Source organism: Anomaloglossus baeobatrachus, chromosome 11 (assembly GCF_048569485.1).
Source record: "Anomaloglossus baeobatrachus isolate aAnoBae1 chromosome 11, aAnoBae1.hap1, whole genome shotgun sequence".
Taxonomy (NCBI): Eukaryota; Metazoa; Chordata; class Amphibia; order Anura; family Aromobatidae; genus Anomaloglossus; species Anomaloglossus baeobatrachus.
This window is the reverse complement of record NC_134363.1, coordinates 118,556,094-118,569,556: the sequence shown is the minus strand read 5'-3', so window position 1 is coordinate 118,569,556 and position 13,463 is coordinate 118,556,094. Positions and strand designations below refer to the sequence as shown.

The 13,463-nt window shown below is 44.3% G+C and overlaps 1 protein-coding gene across 3 annotated transcripts in view; it reads right to left on the bottom strand.

Moving 5' to 3' along the window:
* Positions 1 to 1,236: 1,236 nt before the first annotated feature.
* The window catches only part of ARHGEF12 (Rho guanine nucleotide exchange factor 12), a 258,987-nt gene continuing 246,760 nt past the window's right edge, over positions 1,237 to 13,463 (bottom strand). For 2 of the 3 annotated variants that reach the window (XM_075328414.1, XM_075328413.1), the window contains 4 exons: positions 12,547 to 12,900; positions 12,217 to 12,458; positions 10,078 to 10,147; positions 1,238 to 3,425 (listed from right to left, as the gene is read on the bottom strand). In XM_075328414.1, coding sequence (XP_075184529.1) covers positions 3,394 to 3,425; positions 10,078 to 10,147; positions 12,217 to 12,458; positions 12,547 to 12,900 — 698 coding nt within the window. In that variant the 3' untranslated portion in view covers positions 1,238 to 3,393. Of the gene's footprint in view, positions 3,426 to 10,077; positions 10,148 to 12,216; positions 12,459 to 12,546; positions 12,901 to 13,463 lie in introns of all 3 variants that reach the window. The other variant, XM_075328415.1, reaches the window with a different exon arrangement.

Genomic DNA, 13,463 nt, shown 5'->3' with positions numbered 1-13,463 from the left:
TGGGAAGCGTAGGGTCAAAAGAAATGCTGGAATTTACGCTGTTTATTGCACTCATTAAATTTTAAAATTTGGAAGATCTGAATTTTACAGAATCAATTAAAAACAAAATAAAACCCCTTTTGTTTAAACACAAAAAAAAAAAAAAAAAAACTTTCCACTTAATTTGTAACTCCCCTTAGTGAGACTTGAACCTGTGATTGCTTGTTCTACATATTAGTATATCACAGTATTGCAGGACAGAGGAAATTAAGTGTCACAGAAATACCAAGATGGCAGCTATGGGGTCTCCAGCTTTCAAGGAAACTCAGTGGTGTTAATTTTGAATGTGGGGTGCTATCAAAGATCGACAGCAGCATTTAAAGGGAATCCGTCACCAGATTTTTGCTCCCAAATCTGAGAGCAGCATAATGTAGAGACAGAGACCCTGATTCTAGTGATGTGTCACTTACTGAGCTGTTTGCTGTCATTTTGATAAAATCAATGTTTTCTCTGCTGCAGATCTAGTAGTTATACAGAGCTCATTAATATGCTGGACTACCAGCAGCACGACAAGTAGTCCTGTAATGATATTCCACTGCTGATTAATTAGTGATTTTATCAAAACTACACTAAGCAGCTCAGTAAGTGACATCGCTGGAAGAAGGATCTCCGTCCCTATGTTATGCTGCTTTCAGATTAGGTGGCAAAAACCTGGTGACAGATTCCCTTTAAAAGGTTAAACAGCAGTGATTGTTGTGAGCGATGGTGCCTGGTGTAAGAGGCATTCGCCATGGGTAGACTGGGCTTCGCTCCTGACCTCAGTTAATGTGTGATGGGGTTAATGTACATTGCTTGGTGTACAGGTGACACCTCCCATAACTCCAAATGCAGATTGACAGATGGACAGCACACGGATGTTTTGTGGCTGGGGCGCGCTCTGACCATATTGGACCAAAAACAGACATGTAGCCACCTTACTTTGAGGAGAAGGGGCGGGGAGGAGAAGGGGGCGGGGAAGAGAAGGGGGCCGGCGGGGGGGGGGGAGGGAGAGAAGGGGGCCGGCGGGGGGAAGAAGGGGGCCGGCGGGGGGGGGGGAGGGGATGGGAGAGAAGGGGGTCGGCGGGGGGGGGGGGGGGGGAGAAGGTGGTCGGCGGGGGTTGGGGGGGTGGATGAGAAGGGGGCCGGCGGGTTGGTGTTAAGAGCGCAAAACTAGGGTGACAATGTGACATGCAATTTAAAAGATTATAGCTCTCTAAAGCTGCTGAATTGATTGTGATTACAGCTCTGGTTTAGTGTAAATATAAACGAATGTCAGTGTGCCACAAGTAAAATAATGGATCTGCACCGGAAACTTGAGATTCACACAATTTCTTCTTCAATCCTGCTATTGTAGAATATATATGAATGCCCACATTTAGGCGATAGCGGTTTTTCTGCTGTAATGAAAATATGGCGTATAACAGAGAAGTTCTTTTATTGCTGGTTGGAAAATACCCTGTACATACATGATCAATACTTCACACTGAGATGGACGATTCCTCTGGAAAACACTTTTACTCGTCTGAAGAATCATTCCATTGCTGGTTTTCAGACTTTGCTGTTATAGAAAAATAGCCAGAAAATATTATACTCCTCTTTCCATAAAGCTCGTTTAATATCAGAATATTACTGAACTTCCCAGGCCCCCACCCCGCATTTTATGCATTTATCTCCAGGAGACATTGCATTCCAGAATCATACAACTTTGTCAGCTATAATACATAAAATAACTATGCCACAAACATACATTTGGATAATTATATAGTTTAGACACCCATCCACAATAATTAAAAACACAGAGTATGAATGTTAATATGGCCTTACGCAAAAATAATACTCCCACATCTTGTCTTAAGCCAATGTTAAGAGTACTTTTTTTTTTTTCATGTACAATAGGAATATATCTGGAAGATTTTCTTTAAATACATATACATACAGAAAGGATGCAGAAAACTCCCTTTAATGGGAAACACAGCTGAATATAGCTGTGAATAACCTGTCCTAAAAGTGCAAAGGCGCGTCCCTAGACTGCTTCCTGACCTCCTAATCCAGCAATATCAGTATGGGGGGGCGAGGGGAGGGGGGGAAAGAGACCCAGTTGGATAAGCCGACTACAGACATGATGCTCGGCCACTTCCATGACCTCCACTAGGATTGGATTCAGGGACTAAGGAGCTGGTGGAGATCTCAGTGCCTAGAAAATAACACATCGAAACTTTGTTCAGCTGGTGCTAATCTAGCGGATGAAGGAGTCCAAATACAAAAAAAATGAAGTAGTGATTGCAGGCTCGCATATATATTAGATATATACTGTCTGAACATGCTGCATCTTCATGCGAGCACCAGATATGAGCGATTGTCTACGTGGAGTACAAGAGTCCGTGCGGTAGAAGACGTGGTGAGCAGGCGATCTCGGCAGGACATCTTGTGTAGAGCAGCAACAATCTGTCAGTAATTGGCAACGCAGAATACTGATTTGTGGCGATGGTCGGCACAGAGCGCACTTCACTGCGGACTAAATGCACTCTCTTCCCGCTCTCCAGCACTTTGGTCACGCGGGAAGTTTTAGGACAGCCTTCAGAAGAGCGCTCGGAGAGCCTCGTTCAAAGGTGGCAGTGGAACTTGGCAGGAGAGAGGTACAAAGCTGCGGAGACAGAGAAGCTCTGGTCCTTTCTTCGAGCTCAGGATGGGAAGACAAACAGGGACACGGAGAACGTCCGCTATAAAGATCTTAGCACTGTCAGTGCAAATACAGAGGCAGGCACACAGGCAACCTTATTACTGGCCCTAAATATTATTTGCTTTACTGGTGCCTGCCCCCAGGGTGCTAGCTCAGTAGTGTTTTGGCAACCTGCACTAATGTTTCTGGAATTCGAGCATCTGAACACCATCTGGTGTTTGCCCATCATTTATTTATGGCAACAATAGTTTTCTTTTTTTGTCTCCTCGTCGAGATGAAAAAAAAAAAACAAATACAAAAGATCCCATTTTTTTGGGTGAAATTTCATGGCACAAACATGTCGCTTCTGAGGCTTGTAACGAACAGGTAACATTCTCATCAGGCTGAGCAAACTGGGAAGAGACGGGTTACATCTCATCTGTCACACTATGAATCCAACGGAAAAAATCTTCCTGGTTATAAGGCGGCCGTCAGCGCGATGGAGAGGCTTTATACAGACATGAGGGTTTCTTCACCTGCTCTCTGGCCAGATCAGGTGTAGCCTACAGTGAGGTGTGCTGGAGGAGATGGGGAAGGCCGGTAAGCTCTGCACAGGTCGCCCAGGGGCTAGAAGAGACGGAGGGATTGTAGTGGCTGCAGGCAGATCCCTCCAGTGAGCTGGATTCTCCTGGACCAGAGCTCAGACAGCTGCAACTTCAACCCTTGTCAGTAGGGAGCATTGTGATATCTGCGGATGAAGGAATAATCAGAGCATTATTTACAGGCGTGCATCATTACCCCCAGTATGAAGGCAAATCTAATACATGTGCTACACAAAGACAGACAAAAACAGCAGCTGCTTGATGAAGTCATGGAGCCACTTTCCTATACTGCTGGATATTAGACAATGGGATGTAAGGAAGATTAACCTTGTCACTTCTTTCCATACTCCAGGACATCTGAGGACAATACTGAAGATTTCGGCGAGATAGCACATAAATAAATACTCATAGCCAGCAGCTATTCTACTCTTCAGACAGAATGTAAATGAATATTATCCTTGCTCTGATCAGAATTAGAAGTTTCTACGCTGGAAAGATATCATTCATAAGTCCAGGACTATCCCACCCTGGACATGGAAGAATGATGGCTTCCAACACAGACATGACCTTTTATTATATACCGTATATACTCTAGTATAAGCCACGTTTTTCAGCACATTTTTTTATGCTGAAAACACACGCCTTTGTTTATCCTAGAGTGAGGGTCTCACAAAAAATTCTCTCCTGTCCTCAGTTCCCGCGGTGTCCTCTTACCTGCTTCTTGCAGCCACATTAGACCCCTCGGTGATCGCAGCCGGTGCAGGGACCGCCGCTGTTGTTTTCAGCGCAAAGCATTCAACTGAAGTAAAACGCTGAAGACAACAGCGGCGGTCCCTGCACCGGCCGAGATCACCGAGGGATCTATGTGCCTGAGGTGCTCAAGAATCAGGTAAGAAGCACATTACTAAAGGATGGGCACATTGCTACAGGGCACAAGGATGGGGCACATTACATTTTATTGGTATCTATTTTCATTTTTGAAATGTAGCAGTAGCTGCTGCATTTCCCACCCCAGACTTATACTCCAGTCAATAAGTCTTCCCATTTTTTTGTGGTAACATTAGATGTCTCGGTTTATACTTATGGTTGGCTTATACTCAAGTATATTCAGTACTTAAAAGGGAACCTGTCACCAGGGTCTTCCCTACAACCTGCGGCCACTACCGGTGAGCCCTTATATAAACCATTCCAGAATACTGTATATAAGAGCCCAGACCACTCTGTAGAACATAATTTTTTTTTTTATTATACTCCCCTTTGTGGCGTGCCAGTCCGATGGGTGTCGCTGGTCTTCATCCTGCGCCTCCTCTCTTCCTTTCATCGTGCACTACAGTACTTTCCACTGCCCTCAGCAGAGGAGATCAGAGTGCGCATGCACAGGAGCACAATGGCGATCTCTGGATGGATGACGTAGGACATTCCATCTACACAGTGCTGGGAAGGGGGACGGCGATTGCAAAAAATGGAGGACGCGCTGGATCGAGACCAGTGACACCCATTGGGCCAGACCACCCCTCAGGTGGATATGGATAGAGATATATATATGTGTATTATTATTTATTTTGAGAGCGCCATTTATTCCATGGCACTTTACAGTGAAAGAGGGTATACGTACAATAATCATTAACAGTACATAACAGACTGGTATAGGAGGAGAGAGGACCCTGCCCGTGAGGGCTCACAGTCTACAGGGAATGGGTGATGGCACAATATGTAAGGATGTATATATGTATATAATAAAAAAAAAAAAAAAAAAAAAAAAAAAAAAAAAAGGTCTTTTTTACAGTCCACAGAATGGCCTGGGCTCTTAAAGCATTCTAGAGTACTGTGTATGTACTGTGTATAAGAGTTCACTGGTGTTGGCTGCAGCTCATATAAGGGAAAAACCTAGTAGCAGGTTGACCTCTCAGCCTCACGATATGCTGGCTGGGTATAGTAAATTCTGGTTCACCTCTAGAATCTGCACTGTGTCGTCCATCTATTGCTCCAACAAGTGATGTATTGGTAACATGACAAATGGGTGTTAACCTGTAGGGGTAATGTTCCTACGAACCCTCACACTGACCAATCAGTGGTGCAGCCAGACTGTAACGGGACACGTCCTCCGACAACGGGAGTAGTAACACCCAGTTGTCAATTTATTCATACATTCTGCTGTTCAAGTCTGCTCCCTTCATTCAGTGCAGACACAAAGCATGGGCAGATGTGGCTTCGTTCTTGACCACCTTTTTGAAGGCTAAAAACGGCAAAGATTACCTCTTATCTAATCATACTAGCAAAGGCGAGATACGGCAATGCAGCACTATGGGGGGGGGGGTATTAAAAGATCTGTAGGAAAATGTGGAACCAATGGTTATCTGCCAATCTGGATCTGCTACGTATAAATAACACAACAATAAACTAGCCCCCCCAATCCCTCGTCAAAGCATAAGGGCATAAGGAGGGTTTGTATCTGGAGCTAGCAATACACACCGACTTAGAAATGTTATATAGAGCTGTCCATCACCATGTGTCTATAATCTATATATAAAATGTTCTGTCAGGAAGATAATACTAATATCAAAGTTGTGTAACAAGTGTAAATAGTTAAAACAGTTTTTTAAAAGATCTGAGAGTCCAAAGTGTATATGGAAACTTGTATAACACAGCTGACTGATCACAGCTAAGGACTGTACATACGCCATGAAGATGGTGGAGATAAGCGGATGTGTGCTCCGCTCACCCCAGTGCATATTGCTTTACTGATCTCTGCTGGATCTTAGACACAGGACTGCCATAGCCGGTGATTGGCTGCAGCGATCAGACCAGCGGCTCATCGGCTTCTTCTCTATTGATGCGCTGCTCTGGGCACCTGACTGCGGTAGCCAATCACAGGCTTTCGTGGTGAGGAATGGGGAGGACGTGACTTCTGGTCTAGTGGAGAGCACTGGAGCAACCTCCGCAGGATCCACAGGAGTGACCGCAAGTGAGGATACATCAATTGGTTATTTTCACTCTGTGCATGGCACTTGTATGGTTTTTAGTATAGCCAGACAACACTTTAAACTGGATTAAAAAAAAAAAAAAAAAGAGTGGGGGACCTGAGCATTTACTATTTCTTTTTTCATTATATAGACCAGACTGTCTGCAAATACACCAAATGTACTAAATGTTCAGCCTTTGTAGACAACTGTCTAACTTTACCCCACCTCACAGGATTTGTGCAGAACCACCCCAAGTGTCCTACTGGAGCTAGAAAGCATAGACGGCACCCGAACCTGCTCATAAGGACGTATGCTGCTGGCAGCTCGGCTCAGCCTCACCGTGGAGCAGATATCGATGCCCAGATTATGCTCATGTGAAATAACTGCACCACCTTAGAGAATTCCGAGATTGGCCTTTTCCTAACATTACATCTTCATTCATCTTGCTGAAACATCGAAAAACTAGACAATTGAAATAAAAATGGATGTGAAATTCACTTCTGGAAATGCGCCCCTGATGTCCAACACTAAATCACAGGAGCCGGTTAGGTAACTGCTGATCACTTGTAATGATTAGTGCAGAGTTGCAGCACTGAACAATCCAATAAAATAACCTCCAGTGATTACCAATATCCCTTACTTAACCAAGTGCTGTCATGGAGGCTTAACTCCTTCAGGTACGGATACCTCTGAATACCAAACAAGCATCAGTGGGAAGCCTCATGATGGCACTTGTACACTGCTTTCAGGCCTTGCTGCTCATCTTCTAGTATAAGTACCCGAGGGATACATGCGTCTTCAGTGGGTACACTCAACGTACTGTATTTACACAGGGTTAATTGGCCTCCATACATTGTGAAAGCACTTACTGTAGTGTGAGAACTAAATTCAGCCAATATGTCCATTGTAAGAGTAAGGAGAAACATCGAGTATTCCATTACAGCTCACTTCCACAATATACGCAAGAGGGGGTTGGTGGCATGATGCCTTCAGATACCGGACGTCTCGCAAGTAGCAGGTATAGTTCACCTGTCGTATTTTAATGAGCCAGCAGATATTTGTAGACAAGACACCATCTCAGACATGGAAGCAAAGCCGGATTACCCCTTTAATCCCAAGTGGAAAGTGATAAAATGTACTCCTGTAGATCCCAATGGAGATAAAGTTATAGTGAACCAATCCCAAGAGCCATGATAACGTGTATGCTCAGACTACAAGGCGATTTTGGCCAAGACACCTGTCGCGCAACCAAAGTTTCCTATAGTCGCTGCTACATCACAGCACAATACAAGTGAATGAAGTCACATTGTAACCCCAAGGGGACTGCGACAAGCAAGACGTCCAACTCCCTCGGATTGTTTGCACCTTGCAGTCTCCTGGGGGTTGCAATGTGACCCCATTCATTGTATTGGGTGCGATGTAGCAGCAACACCTAGCAAACATTGGATGTGTGAAAAGGGTAATGGCCATAGTCACAGTGTATCTCCAGCCTTAGAGGTATTACTCCCCGTTGATGGCATATTTATGTGTACATGTGATAGCGCTTTAATCTAAGGGAACTGGTCCCTATTGAGATGACAGAGATTTCCTTATCCTCCCCCATCCTCACCAGCTCCACATATGCACAGTGGCCTCCCTATCTAATATACTTAGTGGACCATCACAGAGGGTCAGGAGCGCCCCCATTCTGTCATTACTTGGTGATCCTAGAGATGTCCACACAGGGCTGTACGCAGCAGTCCCGGCTCTCCACCTACAGGCCAGTCTTCTCTCTGACATGTAAATACATGTGAGTGGCCACCAGACCATGAACAATCCTCTCTGCGACCAGACAGTTGGGGGCTGCAGGTTGCGCGCCCCTGGTCTAGAATGACTGCTCTCTCCATTAGGTTTTATAACGCTAACCAAGTAATGCAGATTGAATACACAATTAGCTCAGGGTTTTGTGCAGCTGAAGGTAACCATCCGATAAATTCAGATTTTTAAGGATGAGTCACTCACTGCTTTTTCTTTACCGACTAAATATATGTTATGCTGGGAAAGTCGCCCACGGGACAGATGTGGTCAAGAGCAGATTTATAATAGTCTTAACTGAAGAGAAGACATTATTCTGTAAACAAGAACAAAATCTACATCCGACGTTCCGGGGCTGATGGATTTATGTATGGGGCTGGTGTCGCTGCGGGGAAGTCACACACAGGTCACACATTGGTAGGGGACCATCTGTAAGGTGTGCTTTTTCCTGCTGACCTACTTCAAAGAACATCAACTACGTTTTGTAAGTGTGAAAGTGGTAACAGAGTAAGAAGAGTCTGCGGAGCGTGCAGAAACATTTACTGATCACAAACGTACGGAATAATTGCTTCCGATAGATGAAGACATCCAGCCAAGAGTCAAAATGCTGCACGCATATTACAGCAGCATCTACCCTCTGAAAGGGAAGATCACAAAATGTGCCACCTAATACAAGAGTAAGCCAGAGACCCCAAGATTCCAATGAAGTGTCAATTAGTGGGATGTTTTCTGTAGTTTTAATACAATCACTACTTTATCACCAGGAGATCATCATTAGAGGACTAGTGAAGCCTATTCATGAGCTCCATATAATCTCGGCCCCACCACTGATTGGTACCTTTCTGCCTATGCATAGTGTAAATAGAATGCTGACAATCAGTGGTGGGGACAGATTTATACAGAGCTGAACATTCAGAGAACTGCTAGATCAACTAATTATCAAACTGATAATAACACATTGCTGGAATCAGGGTCTGTGCTCCTTCAGCATGTTGCTCTCAGATGATGTAGTAGAAACCTGGTGACAGATTCCCTTTAATGCCTTACACACACGTACAGTCCAGGCCCGCAATCCAGTTGAAAAGAAAGTGTAATGTGTGCCGTCATAAGTCAGCATCTGCACAGGATGATATCAGGCTCTTCTCGGCCCGGCATGGCAGTGGCCAGCATTAGCTCGTTGAGTGCCGCAGTGACCACAACTTCCTGATCTTTTCATAGTCTTGCAGAAAAGAATTATCAATGAAGCCGGAAATGACGAAAGGTCGCTAATTACCAGAGGAGTCTACTAGATATTCAGACTCTATTCAGTCTAATCTGGGGACTGGTTTATAGCATTGGGATCAGACGCCTAGTTTCTAAACTAACTGTGGGGACTAACGTCTGAAATCCAGCAATTACTGTATAAAGAGCAAAATAGGGTCTTAACAGTGTGGAGACAATGATAAAGAAGTGCAGATGCACTCACCTGGGCTGGCTGTGAGGACTCAATGGAGAATGGCTGCTGCAAAGCCACAGTTTCATACAATAAATGAAGGGAGAAAACAGATTGTCCTGATAAGGTTTCGAAACAGACGCCAATAATCCGCATGACTTCCGCGCCACGTCTTCTGAGCCTTCTTGTACTGCTGATAGCGCGGACCACATCCACTTTCTCCCTTCATTTATTGTATGAAATAATTATAAGGGAAGTAGATTACTATTGTGGTGGATTTTCAAAATTAATATTACAGTAAGGGGTCCGAATAGATTTTGTGGAAGTGGGTGTCAATTTTGCCATGTATGGTCTAAATTTATTTTGCCCTATGGGGGTCTCGGTCTATAGTTTGTGGTTCGACATGTGGGCTCAGTTTTGCTGTGGCTGGTATATTTACTTGTTTATTGTCTTTTTCTGTTAGGCGGTTCTGCAAAATAAGATTTGGTGGCCACAATGCACAAAGTGCAATGCAATCCAATGCACAAAGTGGGGAAACGTCATCATAAAAGGTGCGCATGTCACTTGGGGGCTAGACCACATCAAGGTAAAATACTTGTCTTGTTATACCTGGTTCTTCTTCCAAGAGGCCCGAGGTTGCCAGCTTGTTCCGGAGTGCACTATAACAGTTTTCAAGTCCCTGTAATGTAGGAAATCAGAACAAATATCAATCACCTAGACATAAAATGTTAAATATTTGCATTCATAGACAATTTACTATATTTCTCGTCTCTGAAGCATAGAACATGATGTGGTCACCAGAGACACAGACTACCACATTACATATGATGGGCCTGATGTGTGGAGAGGTTTCCACGAGAAATCTGGAGTAAAACATATCTCAAATGTCGCAATATTTTAAGCAAGCAAGTTACGCAAACATTTTGCAGCTTTTGCCACCTGTACGTAGTTTTGGCCAGACCCGCTAAAGTAATAGGAGCTGGGATGGTGCATGGTAAAGACCATCTGACAAACTCTGCAATAGTTATGGCATGATGCCAGCTGCAAAATGAGCCCAATACATAAAGTGGAATGCACACTAATGAAATATGGGCAGCGTACGGCAGCATGCCCATCATTAATGCTGGTGTGTATAAGGCCAGTCTTACAGGGAACCTGTCAGGTGCAATATGCACCCAGAGCCACGAGCAGTTCTGGGTATATATTGCTAATCCCTGCCTAACCGTCCCTGTATACACTAGCATAGATAAAAGATCTTTAAAAACACTTTTTCTAAAGATCTCTTTATCATATGCTAATGAGTGCAGGGACTAGTCCCCTGGGTGTTGTTCCCCTGGCTAGTCACCCCCATTAGCATGTTAGCACACCCCCAGGGACGTACTATCATGCTAATGAATATGCAGAGTCAGAGGATGATCTCACTCACCTCTCCGCTGCCATCACGACCCAACAGTGGATTTCGCCTCAGTGCACATAACCCCGGATTTCCAGTCATGTGCACTATGAAGCCGGGTGTACGTGTCCTGGCTTCAAACTCGAGTAATGCACATGACCCAAACTCCGGGGTCATGCGCACTGAGCCGAAACCCAGCATCGAACGCGACAGCAGCGAAGAGGTGAGTGAGATCATCCTGTGACCGTGCACATTCATTAGCATGATAGCACATCCACAGGGGCGTACTAACATGCTAATGGGGGTGACTAGTCACGGGAACAAACGCCCTTGGGACTAGTACCCTCGCTCATTAGCATACGATATAAGAGCTTTAGATATACTTTTTCTAAAGATCTCTTTATCTATACCAGTGTATACAGGGACGGTTAGGCAGGGATTAGCAATATACACCCAGAACTGCTCATGGTTATGGGTGAATATTGGACCTGACAGATTACGCTGTATTATTATGGATCATGAGGATCTCTGAGGTTATTTTTAGTGTTGAGCGAGTAGTTAGCGAGTACTGTCCGCTACTCGCATATTCGCTACAAGTAGCGGGCGCAATGAAAGCCAATGGGAAATACTTGCCAAGTAGCAACTAACACGAAAGCTGTACTTTTCGTGCGAATAGTACGGCTTTCGGGTTACTCGCTACTTAGAGAGTATTTCCCATTGACTTACATTGCGCCCCCTACTCGTAACGAATATGTGAGTAGCGGACAGTATTCGCTAACAGCATAGCGAGTACGAATAGTTACCTACTCGCTCAACACTAGTCATTTTGGATATTTTCCTGCACAGAAGGGCAACCTACCTGCCACCTGCTGTTAGAGATTTGCAGCAAAGCTTTATTCAAGTTAATGTGGCTATCAATGTTACTATTCCATATACAACAGTGGCAGGAAAAAAAGTTAATAAGAGGCTGCAGCTCAGCATTTGGACCCTGCCAGCCAACGGCATATGGTAGCAATACCACCAAAACTGGTGAAAATCATTTACTAGGATCCAGTTCATCAGTCAGGTTGGTAATCTGTGGTCGCTCGATGGGAGACATGAAAACAGCCTCCTACCTGACGGTATCTGAAGCTCTTCATATGATTTGCTGGTCTGGTGAGACATCATGTGAATCACACTGCAAAGATGACGTCCCACCAGGCCATTGAAAGAAGAGCGGCAGCTGCCAGGAGGTAGGAAGCGATTCTCAGGACTCCGATCTAGGAGCATCAGATTACCGTTGTGGATGATGGACCACTTTGCACTAATCTAGTCATATTATTATACACTTATATTGACTTTTTTAATTTCCTCACCTTGAGTTGCTGCAAGTCAGTTTCAATCTTCTCTATATAATGCAGCATCTGGTTGAACATCTCTGAAGGTGGCGTGGGTTCAAGGTGCGCGATGTCAGGGGGGTTCAGCCGGTCTGCTGCATATGAGGAACCTGCTTGTTGCTCTGAATATGTGCATTTAGTAGAGGATTCTGCGTAAACAAAGTCGTCATCTGTGGAACTTTCTTGCATGTTCTCGTAGCCCTCGAGAATCAGATATCTCCCTGCAAGAAAATATAAAAAAAAAAAAAGCATAAACCGAGCCCTGCTAGAAGAGAAGAATAAATCCAGGCACAAACAACAAATACTAACCTGATATCCGATACTGAACGTCATCTGAGTCTTTAGTGTAATTTTTTGACTGTTCATCGCTTTGAGGTTCATGAGCATCAAAATACTGCTCTCCGCCATCTTCTTCTGCCACGTCGGAGGATACACTGCTATGCTCAGAGTATCGCTTTTCAGTCTTTTGCTGTAAAGGAGATTGTTTATTTGTACAAGTCTTTCCTGTTCTTTTCCTCTGGTGGTTGTGTCCCAAAGGTCTCGTCTGTTTGTCGATGTCCGTCATCTGCTGGACACTCCGACTGCAGAAACGCTGGAAGTTTTCAGCCTCCTCTCTCTGAAGGAGCCTGACCTGCTGCATTAATAATTCTCGGAGCAGTTCCACTACAAGGAATAAATGTTATAATTTAATGAGGACATTAATAATCAGAGTAACACAAAGCGCACACATGAACTTCAATCGTACATCTGTATCTATTACACTCAGCATGGTGGACATGGAAGCAGATGAGTGACAGCGATAAGTAGGAGACTGGAAGATTGGTAATTATCTGTGCTAAGTGGCCTTTAAAGCGCACCAATCACCAGGATTTTCGGATATAACCTAAAACCACTGCTATACTGGCACTATCAAGCTGATTCTATACATACCTTTAGTGGTCAGCTCGGATGTTTAGGTTTCGAAACACAAGAAAGTTTATAAAATCAGCAGCTGTTTGAAGGACAGCAGCTGCCAATCAGCTGATAGCTGGGATGAGTATTTATAGTAATTGCCACCACCTGTTATTTATGCTAATTATATTATACAATTGTTTTAATTTGTGACTAAAAGGACCTGTGCTGATGTCATACCCATGTGACTAGAAAGTGCAGGACCTCAGTCAACATAGCTGATACCAGGAAGCAATTTTTTTCAGTTGCTTGAGGCCCCACCCCTTCTGGTCACA